General features: G+C 45.7%; 1 protein-coding gene across 6 annotated transcripts in view; it reads left to right on the top strand.

Annotated features, from left to right (window-relative positions):
* The window catches only part of iqsec3a (IQ motif and Sec7 domain ArfGEF 3a), a 70,096-nt gene that overhangs the window by 1,964 nt on the left and 49,036 nt on the right, over positions 1–19,096 (top strand). For all 6 annotated transcript variants that reach the window (XR_012927149.1, XR_012927150.1, XM_076030212.1 and 3 more), the window contains exon 2: positions 13,140–13,220. Coding sequence is in view for 4 of the 6 variants with exons in the window: in XM_076030212.1 (XP_075886327.1) it covers positions 13,140–13,220 (81 nt within the window). In the remaining 2 variants the exon portion in view is untranslated. The remainder of the gene's footprint in view (positions 1–13,139; positions 13,221–19,096) is intronic.

The raw sequence follows: 19,096 nt of genomic DNA on the forward strand, positions 1-19,096 counted from the left end.
TGCAGCTTTGGGCTTCTGGCAGAAGTGACAGCGAGAGAGCTGTGACATTGCAAACACACTCATTTGGGGAAACAAGGCGTCAGACACCAAACCCTGCCTGAGGCCGCATCACCGGCTTGGAGGCCACTGTCAGCACATTGTTTCTAAAAGTAAAAAGAAAGAAGAAGAAAAAACGAAAAAGACAGAAATAATGGACAGCGGTTTGCTTGTGCAGATGACAACTTTTTATTAAGACATGAGCAAAGTGAGAAACATGGAGATGAAACTGTTTAAAAAGGGGCATTATAACGTGATATAAGGGTACATTGAACAGTAGAGATCAAAATACATATGAAAATACGTATGTTCCTGATGAGAAAATGATTGGAAATGTATTCTTCACATGTTGTATAAATATACACTTTTTAGCGCTGTTTACAGCGTTGTGTAGGATGGTATAGTTTTTTTTTTTTTTTTTAAATCCACTCATATTTCAGCTAGCTCGTGTTGTCAGGTTCTATGACGTCTGCCTTCGCCTTCTGAATCAAGAACCAATGCTGCCCCCTGTCGGCGGTAAGTGTACGGACCACAGTCAGTTGCGGTAGCCAGTCAGGTCTTGAGTCTGCGACGCAAACGTTAGCTAGCCGGAGCTAAATCCGGAGTTCCGGTAGCCAGAACTGCGAACCCACGATGGCTGAAGGTAAAAATATCAAATTGAACTGAAATCAACAGCAATTTAGGATTCAAACGATGCGTTTATAATCTGTTTTTATTTTCAATGCATCGTTTGTTTTGTTGTGGTCACGTTGGTGTCTTCCATTACAGTTTAATTGGACACACCAGTTTACATGGACTACACTTGTTTAAGCTCACATAGGGTACTTTTTTGCTGGATATATCAAAACTTTGTCGACTCATGTCTTAAAATTGCCGTTTATTTTTGAGTTTCGACTATTTCTGCCATCTTTGTTCCCTACACTTAATTGTGAACGGGACCTTGTTAACACTTAAATGAATTTAAGCTCGACTGGTTTAAATGAAGGTGGCGTGATGTGGAAGTGTGATTCAATGTGGATTGTCGAGCCGCGGTGTCCTATTGATGGAATGATGTTGGTATCAATATAAGTACGTTGAAGTATGACGTCACTGAAGGCGTCGGTGTGAATTGTGCAGAAGTTTTAAGAGTTAGGGCAGTTGGATCTTGCACAACTTCTGCTCCTCTTGCACTTCCTCTCTCTCTCTGACACATGTATATATATATGTATATATATATATATATGTATATATATATATATATATATATATACATATATATATATATATATATATATGTATATATATATATATGTATGTGTATATATATATATATGTATATATATATATGTATGTGTATATACATATATATATGTATATATATATATATATATATATATATATATATATATGTGTATATATATATATATATATATATGTATATATATATATATATGTATATATATATATGTATAGTAATATAGTAATATACACAGAGCAAGGGTCTTACTCCAAAATTTTTACACACTGGGCCTGTAAGCAAACGCATCACCGCAGGCTTTTGACCACTGCCGTGAAATCTCACGCGTCCTGGGTACAGTTTTTTAAAAAACCCACTAACAAACTCAGAATGCTGCTTGTTCTTCTCTCAACATGCTCAGCATCCATCCTGAGCAATGCGACTGCGATCAAGGTCACACAGAACTGCCTATCGCCGGCGCTTCGGCTCGCATGCACACATTTGTACAAACAACACACTATGCCGGGGCCCCATCTGTTCCGCTCAGCTGCATGCACATTGTTTCCTGCTAATCCAGATTGAGTCATCATGCTATTAATTCCTAAAAGGAGAGGAATAAAAAAAAAAACAAAAAAAAAACACATGCAGGTTAGGCATAGTATGCATTTGCATGGGCCGGGCGGATGAGGACCGGGAGGGGAATAAATAAATGTTTTCACTTCATTGCCTCTCGCAAAAACTGACGAGTGCCGCAAGATGAATGTGAGGAGGAGTCAGTAAATAGGCTGGTTGGTGATTCACCAAGCACGGCTCCTGGCAGGTTCCTGCATGGTGATGAAAGAGAGAAGAAGAGAAGTTGAGAGAGTGAGTGTGAGCGTTGCGTGTTGTGCTTAATTTAAGAGCAGTGATACATGAAGTGGGTTATGTGCAAAGCGTTGGGGGTAATTTCCACTCGTTGCATCGACTCTGCTCGGGCTAACTAACCATGCTAGCCTCAGCAGCTAGACTCTGTCAATTCCTGTGTTATTTTTCTTCTTTTCGGTGTCGGCCTTTAGCTTCCTGGTTTTGTGGCATTAGAATGGCTGTGAAATCCAGTGGAACTGCTTCTGTGCTGGGTCAGTCTGGATCAGCGTTCAGCCCAGTCCCTCGCCACTTAACTCCGCCTCCTTCTGGTGGAGCGGCCGGTCTTGACAGGCGACAGCGCTGCCAAGTGTCAGGAGTGTGAAGGCCGGGTGGTTGTTGTGCGGGGGTGGAGGTTCCTGTCGCCTCCAGGTGGAAACTCGCAGGGTTCTCATGTGACTTCAGGTGCTTGTGCGCTGCTCCCAAACTTCCCACACACATATTGAGCTCCCACTCTTGCACACAAAACACTTCACTAATGCACACAAACCCCTCCGACATGCCTCCTGGCGACTCGTTTTTTCTTTCCCCTTGTCTCTTCACGATGGCTGTGACTCTCAAGCTGGATGCCACAGCCTACCGTTGTTCTGATGCTCCCGGGTCAATAAAAACAGTCCTTTCCTCCAGAGCCTCCACCGACAGCTAGAATAGCGTCTTTGGGGCCGCTTTGCATTCTCAAGTTGCCGTAAACTGAATTTTAACTTGAGTCACAATTAGGCCTGGTTGATATGGCAAAAAAAAGAATCCCCAATTTTTTTCACTACAAATCTGATTCACAATTTAAATTGATTTATTTCCACTCTACTTAAAATCAATTGACAAACAAATGACAAATAACAGAGAAACTGGTCAAAACAACTTTTAACTTTATTCTGTTTTCAGTTGCCCTTGTAGGTTTAAAGTGCAAAAATGTAAAAGCATGTATAATAATAGCAATCCTTGAAAGAAAGACAAGACGTATCGGCCCCTGCTGCACTCCCCCCTGCTCCCACTCTGCTACTGCTGTTACTTGAGATCTGGAGCCCCCCCCCCCGCTCTTTACTTCACTTCCCCTCCTCGTCGTCTGAATGGGAATCACGTCTGCTCGGTTATGACAGGGCGGCTCGGCTCGGCTGCCTCTGGAATCCAGATCATGAATATCACATTTGGTGCGCAGTGCTTTCAAATTGCTTTATTTCTCCGAGGACGTGGCTGCTAGGTGGTTCCCGACTCCCCTATCTAACCCCTCCCCCAGGCCCACGTAGAATATTAGCTTTTTTCATGCACAAATTGTACAAAGACGACGCTGCTTCTTTGTAATTCAGCCGCGTGGTCGTGCGTTACAAGCCTTGTTCGGCTGCTCGAAGGGACAAGAGAACTGCTGTTTGTAGAAGGAGAACATGGCCGTGCTGTCTGTCGCTCTTATCTCACGTGGTTCGTGCGTGCTTATATTACTTGCAAAAGAAAAATCCAGAGTTTGTCTCATACCATTGTCTTATTGTAGCAAATACAATAATATGTATGTAGCAAAAAATAATGTAATTTGCAATGCTAGAGGTAAACAAATGGAATAGAAAATACAGTGGAAACTGTTCTTTAAGTCCAGCATCTAAAAATTATCATTATTATTATTATTATTATTGTTATAATAATAATAATAATAATAATGATGATGATAATAATAATAATAATGCTAATAATAATGATTCAGCTTAATCCTGTGAGGACAAGAAGACAGAAACGTGACTTTCCTCATTCACAGCCTGAAATGCGAAACAGTTTTGTCATCACTGTCGTCCGCCTGCATGAATATGAAGAAGTTTGCCTCAACTCGGGATGTTTGATCTTCGAAACGCGTGTCTCTCTCTATTGCTCCCTCCCCTCCCTCCCCTCCCTCTCCCACACTCGCCTCGGATGACATCATCTTTCACATGCAAATGCCGCAACGTTCCGCCTGGGCGTGGAAACTCCGAAACGCTTCTCCCCGTCTCTGCGTAGACTCACGCGGCTGGAGGTGAAAACACGCAAATGTCTTTGTGACGGATGCATTTCATCCGTTCCGCATGCAGATGACACGGGCCAAGTGTGTCCCTGAAAATTTAAAGTTAAAGAGCTAAAGTCCTAAAGTGATTGTCACATTAGGGATGGGTCAACACATTTGACCCACCGCTGAGGGAGTGGTGGGCAGTTGTGGTGCTGCGCCTGGAAACCATTGGGTGATTTAACCCCCCAAGTCCAACCTCAATTACTGAGTGCCAAGCAGGGATGCAATGGCTACCATTATTCCAGTCTCTTGTATGACCCGGCTGGGGATCGAACACAAAAACTCCCAGTCTCAGTCTACCACTACCACCAGTCTACCACTGGGCAAGGCAAGGCACATCACGAACCAGTCAGTATTTCCCTTGGCCAGTTTTGATTGTCGGCGTCTGGCTGCTCCTTATTGTTTCGCAGTGGAGCCCAGTCTGAGACTCGCTACTCCAACTCAGCAGTGAGCAGCCAAGCACGCCGCTCTGCCAAGGAAGCGGCGTGTTGACCAGCAGGCTAACATGCGCAGGCGTATTTGAAAACGTTGCATAATTTAAAAAGTGTGCTACTACGGAGAGATAGTGACACCTCGGTGATTCAGCGTGAACACATATCGTAAGTACGGGACCGTATTTGCTGTTAGTGGAAAGAAAAAAAACAAAAAATGTGTTCACCCATCTGTTATGATTATGCTTATGATGTCACCTCGTCGTAGCCAAGCAGCGGGAATCCCTCGAGACGCGGGGTTCAGATTTACATGTTAATGTACAGATGCTAATGTTAGCCCACCCGCTAACCTCACGACACGATGTCGCAGCCCTGAATCTTGACAGCAACAACCAAAGGCTTTAGAACGACGACGCGATAGTTTTAGCTGAGAGACTGAGATATCCATCTGCTTTTCTGCTTTTTTTTGGTTAATAGCTGGCCAAAGTGTTTGAAGCCCAAATCAACATATTTTCAGTGCCTTTTCACCTCCCATTCTTTTCCCATCAACTCTCAAATTTCACATTTGTGCAAATTTGCGCAGTCGTGTCAATTAACCCGCGGAAGACGCAATGCTTCCAATAAGGAACATTATCGTGCTGCTATTTGCAACCAGATTAGCATCTGGGTTCACTCGCCGGCCACGCCGCTGCCGCCGCAGCAGCAGCAGCATGCAGCCCACTCAAACAAACACAGGCGCGCTCTCGCCCCCCGGGGGAGTGTCAGGTACGGTTAACTTTACAACCCAAAGTAACGTTCAAAGCCGTCCACCTACGGCTGCGAGGCATTGCAGAGCTGATCGGAGCAGGCACAGCGTGTCCAATCCGCTTTCGTGGTCTTTTCAACACATCACACGAAAGCCTCACCTGTGATTTGTTGTACTGCGCATAAGAGAGAGAGGAGGGAGGGTTGAGGGTGGGGGGGGGAATAAAACACCCGACGAGATGCCTCCACTTGACGACTAATTTACACCAACACTTCACTTTTATCCCTGTTTAACCCGCAGCCATATATCCAATTACTCGTCGCTTTGCGCTTTTAAATTTCTGCTGTTGGGATTCACTGTGTTGTCTTGCAGGGACTTTAACCTTTAAACAACGTATACAGACTGGAGAAAGCCTCTCGTGACGTATCTGTGTCAGGGTTTTGACGAGAAAACTGCAGCTGCAGTCATTGTTTCCCTCTGTTGGGTCTTCTTCTGTGGTTTCCCATAGCAGCTTTTCCCTCTTCTACCTTATTTATCTGTAAAAGAAGCTCAGTGGTTACGCCATCAGCTGAAACCTCAGGAGCAGTTGAGATTCAGTTGCTTCCCATTGGAGCGGTGATTCTCAACTTGTGGAGTCATGGGACCCACCTTTCCGCAAATCTTTTCCACAGCACTCAAATCTATTCCTCAAAAATAAAAATACTATTCAACTTTCTCTGTCTAGGAAACAGATGACTGAAATTATGCAGTTGAATTTTGTGTCCTGCAAAATAAATGCCCAACATTTTCTCTACAAATTTACATATTTCAAAATCTGCCGATAATAAACTGCCCACAAAGCCGCGACACAATCAATACAGCTCTACGGCCCACTTTTGTGTCGCGACCCACCAGTTGAGAAACACTGCACAAGAGGTTCGACGGACTCAGTGATGGAGTTGTCACGCACGCTTATCGAAACATCCCCTGTCAGTCAAAAGTGCCCGGGAAGGGTTTCTGGTCGTGCAGGGATTAGTTGATGGATTAGAAAAGGTTGGGTGAGGGTCAAAGGTCGCTGTCAATATGTCGTCCTTGAGCAAAATGCCAAACGACAAATTGCTTTCGGGAGCAGATGGGGGTTTGGTGCCGGCCACCGAATTAATGCGAGTCTTCAAGGCTCTTCAAGGCGTAGTTTTGTGCCGCGTCGCTAATTGGTTAGCTCCTTAGGTCCCGTCCACACGGGAACGTTTTTTGGTGGAAACTGTAAAATATTTAACCGTTACGGCGTTTCGTCCACACGGCAACGGCGTTTTGGGTCCGCGAAACAGTATTTTTTGAAAACGGGTCCCAGAGTGGGAAAATCTGGCAACGCCGTTTCCCCGTTGTCACATCGTTGCCGTGTGGACGGTGAAAACGATGACGTCATCGCACCGTCACTGTCATGTGACCGGAAAAAACATGGCATGCAGCGGCACAAAAAACAACGATAGCGGCGAGCGGAGTTGTCTTTGTATCGCAGGCGCTTCAAGATTTGTTGGCAATATTACTACAAAACCTCAGATTCACCTTTTTTCCGCTACTCGCCGTTTTTGTTTTCGCTGTGTTTAGTGTGTCGCGGAAACGCCCTCTTTCTAAATCGTGGGTCCGGTGGCTGTGTCAGGGTCTGTGAACAGCGCCACCTTTCGGTGTGGCATACGCATTACATCGTTTTCACCCACCATTCCGTTTCCATCTGTCAGCGTGTGGACGCTACTTTTTTCGACCCCGGGAAAGAAAAAAAAAACGGCAACGTTCCCGTGTGGACAGGGCATAAGTCTTCATCACGACGGTAAACTACAGCCCGGGGGCCTTATGCGGCCCGTTAAGATTTTTAAATCAGGCCTGCCGAACTCGAGGAAATGATATTATTCGTAAGTAAGTCATAACAATAAAGAGCTCAATACCAGTGGGCTACAAAAACACTGATTTTGCTTTAATGCTTTTGTTCATTTTCAATTAAAACACATTTCCTACGTATCCCATGATATATGTTTTTCTCCTATGAGGTGAGTCACCAAAACACTCCATCCATCTGCTGCTGCTCCGGCCCCTCTGTCACATTTTAGACTGGCTCCACCAGTCTTAAAGTTTGCCCCGCCCTCCCCGGTCTGATGAATTCTGCCCTTCCCGTGCACTGTGGTTATATCACCGACCCGCACTCCCCCTCCCCCGCCACCTTTTTGATTACATCATCGGCGATGTGGTGCCAGTGGGAGGAGCTGACCAGAGTTGCTAATGACACTGTTACATCCCGAAAGAGGCAAACGAGTGCAGGAAGGAAGTGACGTCAGAGCGAGTCATGCGTACGGGAACAGGCCGGGCGAGACAACCCAAACCTGCCCTTTACTCCCCCCCTGCCCCCAATTTCTTATTTTATTTTATTTTTTTTAGCACAAAGCTGATTGGCTCGTCCTCGTGTGTCAAAGCTGATTGGCTCGTTGTCGTCGCCGACCACCTGCTGTGAAACTCGGCATTGACATTGTGGAATCGAAATCCAGTCCAGTCCAGTGTGTCTCGGTGACATTTTTGGACGTACTATTCCTTTAAACTGAGCCAGTCAGTTTGTCAGATACTTTCTAGAAGGCCAGTGATTTGTATTTCAGACCCGTCCTGTTAAAACAAACCCCGCGCAGGATCGATTCTACGACCACTTTTGCAGATGCGCCGGGATTAGTGAGTAGAAGGCCATTTTTACTCTTTTGTCCATCGTTGCTCGTTTTTTTCCTCCTTCAGCAACGAGTCGGCCGATGATCACAGTAGCGTGCAAAATGTTGGAGAAAGCGCTCTGTTGATTTCTTTTCGTATTTAGGGTAACATTAAAAGCTGACGTCAAGTATTATAATTTGGATTCACTGCTTTGCTTTTTCCTCACGCGCTGCTGAAAATATCCCACTCATTCAGGATGGAATCTGAAATGTATCGACCCGCTGGCAGATTTGTGATGAAGCACAAATATAGCAGCTCCCTGGTGCAAGGTTTTTTGTTTTTTGTTTTTTATTTTTTTAAGGGATCAAAACAAGAAGACAGGCCGCTTTTCTTCTTCTTCTCCTTCGTCTTTTTCTTCTTCTTTTTGCGTTTCACTGGGGAATCGTGGTCTTGCTCTCCTGTCCATCTGCAGCTCACTCAGTTTTGTTTTTTTTCTTTTCTTTTTTTGTTGCTGGCAGAAGGTGAGCTAAGCCGCTTTTGGAAGGCCTCCGCACTGACGTCAAAAATCTTCAAGAGAAGATTTTCTTCTCATGGAGAATGTGAATGTGAACTGATATGGCAAAAGCTCTCAAATCAAGTTTGCCGGCAGGTGTTCGGCTCGTGCAAGAGGCCCCGCGTTCAGTTCAAGGATTCGTTTGATAATCCGTGGCCGAGCGAAATGTTTAAAACATATATTAAGACTTGCCAAAAAAAAAAAACGTCTGCACACAATCGGAGCTCCCTCTTTCGTGCGTTGAATTTATTTTCTCTGTGAAAAGCTTTGACTCTTCTCGCCTGCAAAGAAAAAAAAACGTGAAACTCGCTTCTACTGTCAAATTTTTCCCCAATGAACGGCAATTATTGCTCAAGTTTAAATTTTTTTTTCCTCCCACAAGGCAGAAATGACGTTCTGATCGAGCGTCCCTCCTGCGGTGCTACCGCAAGTCTCGGAAGGAGACATAAAAAAAAGAAAAAAGATGGGCAGCGAGTGCAGCTGCGGCTGCAGATGAGTCGGAATGCTCAGAACGGGAACTGGACATTTGTGCGTTTAAAAAAAGAACAAAGAGGCACTCTGGAGGCTGTAGTCGATGAAAAATTGATAACCAGACGGCTCCTTTTCCGAGTCTGAGCCTCCTGATTCAAATTCAGTCATTTAATTACCCTTATCATTAAACCTTCAGCCGTGACTGATTTGAGTTAGATTCTTTTTTTTTTTTAAGGATCCAGTTATTTATTCCAGCGAGAACACAGACGACAATGCTGCACACACACTTTGATTATTAATTCATTTATTTTTTATTCAGAACCACAACGCCGACGCTTCCTCCAAGGTCAAATGCATTTACCATGTTTGGCCTTCGGGGGCAGCCTCTCATAATGCATGCAGACTTACCCACACACACCCACACACACACACACACACCCCGACTGCCAAAGAAATGATGTGTGAAAATGCATCCAGCTGCAGTTATTGAGAGTTCCCCACCCCTTACCCCTCTCTCTCTCTCTCTCTCTCTCTCACACACACACACTCTTGGCTCCCTTCCTCAAAAACTGTACCACTTCAGCACGCACGGATCACCTCCCCCCAACCCCAACTGCCTTGAGCCAAGTCGAATCAGCCGGGGAGGTATTGACACAGCGGCGCCGGCTTCAGCGAACGAGAGGAGCGCATCGGCAAACACATTAGATGCAGGAAGTTAAAACAAAACGCAACGAAACCCTGGCGTGCAGATCACTCCACTCTTCCTCAAACAGAACCCAGTGTGTGGAAGAGCTTAACAAAGATTATAGATTTTTTTCTTTTTTTATAGGTGGTATTAGGGAATTTAGACGAAGGGGAGGGGGAGAGGGAGTCAGTGGTGTGGAAGATCAGAAAGGAGGTCATGCTAGTTCAGCTTAATCTCCAGCGCCCACTCTGATCAAACAAGCGGCGCTCGCTGTTTTTCCCCAGTGGGAGGAGGTCGAGGAGGGGGGCCGGGTGGGGGGAGTGGAGGCACTCCCGAGGCGTTGCAGCCGAGGCTCCGCCGGGCCCGGAGTCAGTCACGCTGACGTGGGAAGAATGGCGTAATCCTGAAAAAAAAAACCCCGAGAAGAAGCGGCGAGGGGATTGTTGACAAAGTGCCTGCGCGCATGCGTGGAAAGAAATCCGGAGATTAATTAGGAAATTACAGCTGCTGGAGCTCCGGCGTCAGCGCCGCTCAGCTCCAGCCGAAGGGTTCGCAGTTGTAGCGCAGGTCCAGTGCAGTGCAGCGGTTTCTTTTTTTTCTTTTTTATAGGTGTTGCAGAATGCTCATGAGCTGAGGGTGTCCAGGGTAACGGAACAATGCAAAGGAAGAGGGTCGATGTTAATGTTAATGTTTGGAAGATTAGAAATGGGAAAAAAAATGTAAATTGAGCCCCCTACACGTGGTGTCTGACAATCGTCTCATCCGGGGAAGCGACCTGCTTCAGCTCCCCCGCAATCATCCGCGCTGATTGAATCCAGCTCAGCTCCTTTCTGTAAAGCGCCGCCTCCTTCAGAAAATAAGGATGACTCAGCACGTCTCAGGCTGCGGCGCCGGCATTCCGATCTTCCAGTGAATTCTCGACGACGCCGCAGAGGTTTTCTCGAGCTTCCGAATTCTCGCCGGTCGAATGTGAAAACGGCCGCCGGCCTGACTGGTTTCCAGTTGGTGAGCAGACTGGTCAGCTGCTGTCCAGGAGGAAGAGGGCGGGGCTTCGTTTGGGACCAAAAAAAAGAAAAATGGAAGTGTAGATTTTGTGGTCATACTAAGGAAAAGGAAATTTCCCAGCAGGATGTAAATGTGACGTGTTTTGTTTTTAAATTGGCAGTGCCTCATTGGCCCCGTTGAGTCGCCACTATGGCACACTGAATACAAATTCACACAAGATCAACAAAGAAAGAAAGAAAGAAACAAACGCAGAGTGATTTCCCCCGGTGAGAAGAAACTCCAGCAAATGGGAGGCATTGCTCCCGGGTTGCCAGGCAACTGGCGCGTTAGTAAGTGATCTCTTAGGTGCAGGTCGGGTGGGATTAGCGTCCTCAAGCGCCGCCGGTGCTTAAAACTTAAAAAAAAAACTTAAAAAAAAGGTGCTTGTGTCCCCCTGCTCTGATTGGAGGAGTGCAGGGTGTGAAGGGAGGACGGACCTCCTGCATTTGAGCAAACAAGTGGCTGCTGCTGCTGCTGCTGCTGCCGCTGCTGCTGCCAGCGCTCCCACTAATCTGTGTTCCCCCCCAGAGACCGCCTGTGTTCCTGACCTATTAAAAAAAAAATAAATAAAAAGGAGAAAAAATAGTGAACCTCCACGGCGGCGACAGTGTCGCGCTCATTAAGGTGGACACAATTAGCCGAGATGTCAACAACGGGAATTAATGCGCTGTCATACCAAACCCCCTGCCCCCACCCTTCTCCTTCCCTGCGCTGTTCTGTCACTGCTGCTGCTTTCAAAAACACTCCCCGCCTTTTAGAGCCTCTCTCTCTCTCTCTCTCTCTCTCTCTGTCTCTCTCTCTCCCCGTCTCTCTCTCTTGCCCCCAAGAATTCCGACACTTAGCGGATGAGCCGGTAGCGTATAGGGGCGGAGTTAGGCAGTTAGGTCGTTGACGTGGTTGAATTGAAATGTGTCTGAGGGGGCCGTCGTTTTACATGCGCCCCGCATGTAAAACGACATGGTTGAAAATTGCACACGACTTGAGAAACATTTCGGAGTTGTCGAGGAAACCACAATTTCCAAACAGTCGCATTTCCATTTCCACGTGATCGGTGTGTCTTTGACAGTTTCTCACTATTCCAAGCCCAACACGAACCTCCCAGAAGTCCCCATGCCTGGCCGCACCTCTTCTTCATATTTTTTCTGTTTGCAGTTCCACTTTGCCCTGTTTAAAGGTTAAAGGTTAATGGAGGTGGGGACTTCAGTGTTCACTGAGGCGATTGCTGGGGGCCACAGGGCAGATTATAGAATGGCAGCAGGCAGCCAATCGGGGTGGGGGTGGTGGTGGTGGTGGTGGTGGTGGTGGTGGGGGGGGGGGTCGTTGGCGGAAACAGTAACCTTTTCATCAGCGAGTTTCATCACCCCTCCTGCGCTCCGTCGGTCGCCGTGCCCCCCCCCGTCCAGAGGTAGGACATCGCAAAGTGTCCTCAGACAAGCGCAATAGAGCCGCGTGTCTCTCCTTCCTTCTTCCAGCGCTGCGCCCTTAGCGGCAGGGGGTTGGGCAGTGGCGGAGAGCGATGGAAAATCAGTGTAAATGGCGAAGTGGAGGGAAGAGGGGGGTAGAGAGGAGGAGTGCTGGGAGGCGGGGGAGGGCTGGGCGGAGGAGGATAAGATGGATGGAGGCGTGCGAGTCAGGGGGAACGTGAAGAATGTGAGCATCCAGGTTGAAGGAAAGGACATTCTGACCGGGGGGAAGGGGGGAAGGAGGGGGATGAGCAAGTGCACTCGGGGAGTTTTGTCACGTGCACATAAAATTTTCATCCCCCCCCCCCACACACACACACACACCTCCCACCACCCACCCACTCGCTCCTCGCCATATTTCAACGGGCATCCTTCACTTGGGACTGCGCGACGGGAATCTCTTCCAGTCAAATGGGCCAAATGTCTCCAAAAAGTGCTCCACCGTTAGAGCCGCACAGCCAAATTGCACATTTTTTGTCTCCCGGCCCAGCCGCAGTATTCCGCTACAGAATGTGTTTATATCTTATTATATTTATATAGGTTGTTTTTTTTTAAATATGAAGTTTTTAATGAGCTCCCAACCCTCTGCCTCTGTCCATGGTGCTGACTCACCCGCTCTGTTTGTTTCCGTCGCAACTGAAATGATCTTGACTCTTTCTGGGTCTTTCGCTCCGCGGTTCAAGGCTCGCGCACAAAGAAAAAAGACGTGTCAGAATAGAAGCAAGACAGAAGTGCAAGTACAAAAATCTTTTACCTCATCAAAATAAAAATGATTAGAGCGGCGCGATGTGACGCGGCGATTCAGCCTAATTTGTTTTGTTTGTTTGACAGCTTTTTGCACATTTTTTTCCTGTTCGAGGTCGAGCCACCTTTTAAATCTGCCCCGTTTCCTTCCTGTCGTCACGCAGCAACCAGACGGTGCTCCACCAGTTCTGCTGCCCCGCCCCCGACGCCCCCGAGGGCGAGACCTCCACCGCCTGCGTGCCAAGGTAAGAGGACCTCATCTTTTCTCCGCACTCCGGGAAAACTGAAGTATATTTTTACATTTGGTTCTGAACAACTCCTGCTGTTGCTGTTGAAACGCGGCCACCTCGCCACCATGCATCCTGTCCAGTAGCGCCGCTGCAGAAGCTATTTCAGGCAACACAACCACCCCAGCGGCATCCTCTCCCCTGAAGTGGTCGTCCCGTCCTGAGACAATACCATCGTCACTCTGGGTTTTGGGTCTCGCCGAGGCGGCAGGGACGGTTTTGCCGAGTCAATCCAAGGCTGGACGAGGATAAGAGCTGCGGGCGTGAGCAAGAGTTCAATAGGAAAAAAATCAAAAATATCAGAGTATATCACATTAGGGGCCCATTTTCCTGGACAGCTGCTGTTTCCTCTGGGATATCTGCCACTGATGAGCAAAGAAAGCGTGAAAATCTAATTGCGTTTTCTGGATGTTCTTGTTTAGAAGCACGAAAATCGTTTCTCCGCTCGTGGTTTGCGCGGATATTATTTGCAACAATTGCCCGAAGCCTAATTGTGTTGCAAGAAATCAGCGTTAGTTAATTGTGCGCTCAGTCTCCAGAGAGACACATGGAATGAGTAGCAACCCTTGTTTTTCGTTTTCAAATTGGTGTCATTGATCATTTGACTGGTTATGCTTGTAGAGATAGATGATTAGGGAAAAAAAAGAAATCTACAACAGTTATTTTGACATTGATGTTCAAGACACATACGTCTTTATTGGGCCATTATTGATAGATAGATTGATAGATATACTTACCCAAATTAGGAAACTACAACACTGAACTCATTCAAGGTTAAAGAAACGTTTTAGTGAAGTTAATGTTTGTTATTTATAGCCATTTCACAAAGCTTAATATTACTCAAAACATTTACTGAGAAATAAATTGACTTCCACGGCAGCAAAAGCTCGGAATCTCCCCCAAAACAAAGACGGATCAGCGGCTCGACCAATTTGTCCACCTCTAAAAGGGAACGTCGACCTCTGGCCGGGTCCGACATTCTGTCGACATCAACCTCGTCGTGTTATGTGGTGCGGTCATGCGTGAGCTCTTTAATTACGGCGGGATTCTTGGCCGCTATCGTGCCTGCAGCTGTCCAGCCGGAGCTGCGCCCACTGCGCTCCTCTCGGAAAAAAAAAAAACAACACAAAAATACAGCCGGAGGCTGTTGACAGATGGCGGAGCAGGAGGCGCATCCAGTGGAATCTCCGATCCCACTGGATCCACGTTCCTCGCACACGCTGACTATCATGGTTTTATTATTGATGAAAGTTAAAACAACTGAAATCCAATTAACTGCCGCACCCCTGATTAGCTCCCCTCTCTCCAAAAAGACGACGGCTGTTGGGGTCGCGTTGAAAGAGGCCTGACTCAAAACCCAAGTGACTCACTTCCCACTGCTGTAGCCAATTCATTCACTCCTCTATTGAACACATCCAATATAAAGAGGAGTGACTTTTCCGAAGTGGAAACAAAGCTGGAATGAGCAAAACAAAAATAAAACTATATTGGACTGCAAAAAAAAAAAAAAAAAAGATCAATGCAGTCATAAAGCCATGAAGCCTTTTGGCCCTGCTGTGAGCCGCCTGGTTGTTTCCTGCTAAAGGAAACAGTCACTGAAGCCCAAATGGACAACAGTGCAGCAAGTGTGTGAATCAAACCACTTCCAGAGACAAGCCGCTGGGGCCGAGACACACAGCCGCTTGTGGTCTTATTTTTATTTTTAAGTGTGCCTTTCCTCGTTTGTTTTATTTGATCTTATTTTATTTTTTAAGGTTCTCGTTGCGTCTCTTCCTTTTCTTTTCTTTTCGTTTGTTTGTTTGTTTGTTTGTTTGTTTGTTTATTCAAGTTTTGTTCCTCTCTCTGAAAGCTGTCGTTGTTGAGTTCTGTATTGCTGCATCCTTGTCCAGTGAACTCGTCGGTCATCTCCTCCATCACAAGCGCATCACCACTGCATTGAGCTCACACAATGAGAAAAAAAAGCCTCATCACGTCCACCGTCACCCATCGCCCGCCACCTTCACCCCGGGCTTGTCTCTCACTCCACTGTGGTCACGCTCAGTCCCCCCCCTCCACCCCCCTCCCTGAAATCTGTCCGAGTCATGTACCGACTTATATTGCCATGTAACTAGAGTGTGCGATCTGTGCAAATGTGAAGAAAAAAAAGTCAACAAAAAACTGCCATAATGCATTGGTGTGTGTACCTGTGCTGGGAACCAGTGAGCCTTCTTGTCGACACATGTAATGCATCCGTGTTCATGTGAGAGAGAAAAAGAGTTCTTATCATGTTGCATGCTTTGGCTTGGCAGTGATCAGAACACAGCGCCCTGTCTTTCTGTGTGTGTGTGTGTACTTGTGTGAGTGTAGCGTGTGTGTGTGTGTGTGTGTCGATTTATGATTTTGCACACTCCAGGAAAATAAAACAAATGTACAGTACAAGCAGCACACACACGGCGGGGATTTCACTCAAACGCTGGCCAAAACAAAAAAAAAACAAATAAACGAAACAAGTTGGGTGACTCACATGACACAAAGATTTTTTAAAACCCACAGCATGGGCTTGCACATTTAAAACATTTCCAATTAGAAAACAATTTCTATATATATGTGTATATATATATATATATATATATATATATACAAATATATAAATATATATATGTATATATATATATATATATACATATATATATATATATATATATATATATATGTATATATATATATATATATATATATATATATATATATATATATATATATATGTATATATATATATATATATATATATATGTATATATATATATATATATATATATATATATATATATATATATATATATATACATATATATATATATATGTATATACATGTATATATATATATATATATATATATATATACATATATATATATATATATATGTATATATATAACTGCCTGGTGCAGAGAATAGAAAGTTTCTCCATCCAGTTGAGCCGTTTGTAGGGAAACACGCAGGAAAGGACTGCGTGCCACCACTGGAAATGAGCCTGGAGTTTGGAGGCAAAAGGGAGGAGAGAGCACTTCACTGTCAGGTATAATGAGGACCCAGCGGAGAAAAGTGGAAACTCACCCCGACAGCCTTGGCCGCCCTTTAAGGAGGAGCTGAGACACAGTGGGGGGAATCTTACCTCCGGGTCACAAAGTCACGTTCCACCGTCGACCGCGACAGAACGTTGGAGCTTTCAATTAGCAGCGAGTGCCGTCCTGCTGCTTCCTGCTGAAACTGCACCCAGGAGTTTTTTTGCCACTGCTTTTAAAGCTCCACGCGGGACCCCCCCCATCCTCATCATCTCCTCGAGCTAAAGTTTCTGCCTTCCGCTGACTAGCTGAGAAGAAGTGCTGCGTTCAACACCAGAAAGCGAACAAACGGGGGGAATGCGCCATCGTTGGAATGCTGTGGGATGGAGCAACCGAAATAATGAACCACGACGGCCAGCCAGGAAAAAGGAGAGCGGGACGAGTTGCAGGTGGTGCCAGTTACTTTAAAAATGATGCTTCGACTTTTACGTGGGGAACTGTAAAACACTGCTTTTGTAGCCTCAATGATTGGGAGCTTTATTTTTTTTAAGATTGTCTTCAAAAAATCCCTTTCGCTGCAAAAAACCTGGATAAAGTCACACGCAAGTGTGCGGCTCCACCACACACGGAGACGACTTGGGTGTACTGGTGGGACTCTTAAGACGGAGGCAAAAAAAAATTGAATGTCGCCAGGCAACAACACTTCACGACTTCCACAAAATTTTAAGTGCCCTGGGTTTTTTTTTTTCACCCACAGTGATGTTTGTCGCTCATCTTGCACCAGTCAGTGGGGAAACTGTGATGGTCAGCACGGGCTGAATAGACGTGTTGGGTAGAGTGATTGTGCCCTCAGATAAACATACACAAAGCCCGGACATATTAGGAGGTGAACTTCACTCTCAGAAGGCCGGGAAAACCGACAGTAGAACTGTTACAGAGCCCGCACCTCCCCAGACATCCCATCCCATAAAGAAGCTAATAAATCTGTGGCCTGGGGGTTGGTTAGCCACGTCACTGGCAACTTAAGAAAAGGTCACCGGTACAATATCCGGCTCTGTTGGAGCGCGAAACAGCAGGAATCGCCGGGACAAAGGGCAACAGAGTCTCACACGGACTGAGCGGATTAAACACCGGCGGCGATAAAAGGGATGGTCTTCATAACGCAGCACCGCTGTCAGTCTGAATGACTGGATGACTGGTGGCGAAAGAGGGAAAAAAATGGAACCTCATGTGCAGCGTTAGTGGAGAAATGCAACCGATCAATTTCCATGTCTTTCTACGTCGATTCCTGGTAAAACAAGGCAAAAATGCCATTTGGAAGAGAACTTTTGAAGACCAATTAGTCTAACCACCCCACTTCATCCAGGGGGCTGGTTATACTGAATGACTGTAACTAACGGGGCGAAACGGAGACCAACAGCCTGCGTTTTGACGGACTTGACCTTTAATTTGGAGGGAGAATTGGTGGGGCACTGCTTTATTTGCAGTTTTTTTGGGCCAATTTCAGGCCAAAAGACACAAGGGCACTGCGCTCCAAGGATGAACTTTCATCCAGCGTGGCTGAAGACATCGAAGGAAACTGATAGAAAGAGACTTGGGACCTTTGTTCATTCAGCAACTCAACTCTAAAAATGACAGACCCGTCAACTTTCTCAACCAAAACTACTTCTTTTTTGCTTTTCTGTAGGTTAAATATAAACTAGGCCACTCAGCGATTGGCAGGCGACAACCCCTGTGTGAGGCCATGTCCACGCAAACGCGGGTATTTTTGAAACCAACCTTTTTTGACCTCTGGTTACAAAAAAATCCCCGTTCACATCAACTGTGTGATCAAAATTGTCTCTGTCCACATGAAACATGAAATTTTCCTCAAGCAATGTAAATCGAATGCCAAAGCAGTAGGTGGCCATATCACTCCTAACAGGAAGACCATTTTAGCCAATCACAAGGCTGGAAAAATGAATGTCCGGAAAAACAACAATAGCGAACCACAGCAGGGTGGATTCTTTCATGTGTCTTGACAGCAAGTTACTGCTCACTGTAACGCATGAGGACAAAATGAGCCTACAGCTTTGGTGACGTCTGGATGAAAGGCGAAACTGGGCAGAGAAACACATGGTTTTGAAAATACCCATCTTCGTGTCATCAAACCGAACCGAAGCAGCTCACAGCGAAAGGCTGACATCTCGTTTGTCTTTTGCAAAAAATGAAACTAAATAAAGAAAAAAACAGAAAGCAGAAGCAGCCCTTTTTCACGCCAAACTGACACAATCAAACTGTTAAAACGAAATTAGCCGTCAAGTTCAAGAGACTTCATTGGATGAAAACCTGATAAAAAAGTGTGAGTGATGAACTCCCGGTGTAATTAATATTTACAACCTCCCTGGTGTATCTGGAAGAGAGCACTGTCCGAGATAAAGAAGGCCATCATCATCATTGTCCCTCCCTCCCTTCCTTCCTTGATGGCATATAAAATCATATATGTGTATATATATATATGTATATATATATATATATATATATATATATATATATGTATATATATATATATGTGTATATATATATATATATATATATATATAAAAATTGATGCGAATGACTGATGGTGCCTCTGCAGGGAGAAAATTAATTCACCTCCGGCTGTGGCCCGAGCAAGCAGCTGTGAGGTCCCTCCGAGGCATTACTTCCTGTAATTAATCAGCAGAAATGAATAATAAACTGCGTTAATTAGTCGAGTTCGTGCTGTCTGGCACGGAGGCAAAGGTGATGGAAGAGGGGGCGGGGCCAAGGC

This window comes from Nelusetta ayraudi, unplaced genomic scaffold (assembly GCF_046127955.1).
Source record: "Nelusetta ayraudi isolate G7.1 ecotype Tasmania unplaced genomic scaffold, CSIRO-AGI_Nayr_v1 ptg000027l, whole genome shotgun sequence".
NCBI classification, from domain to species: domain Eukaryota; kingdom Metazoa; phylum Chordata; class Actinopteri; order Tetraodontiformes; family Monacanthidae; genus Nelusetta; species Nelusetta ayraudi.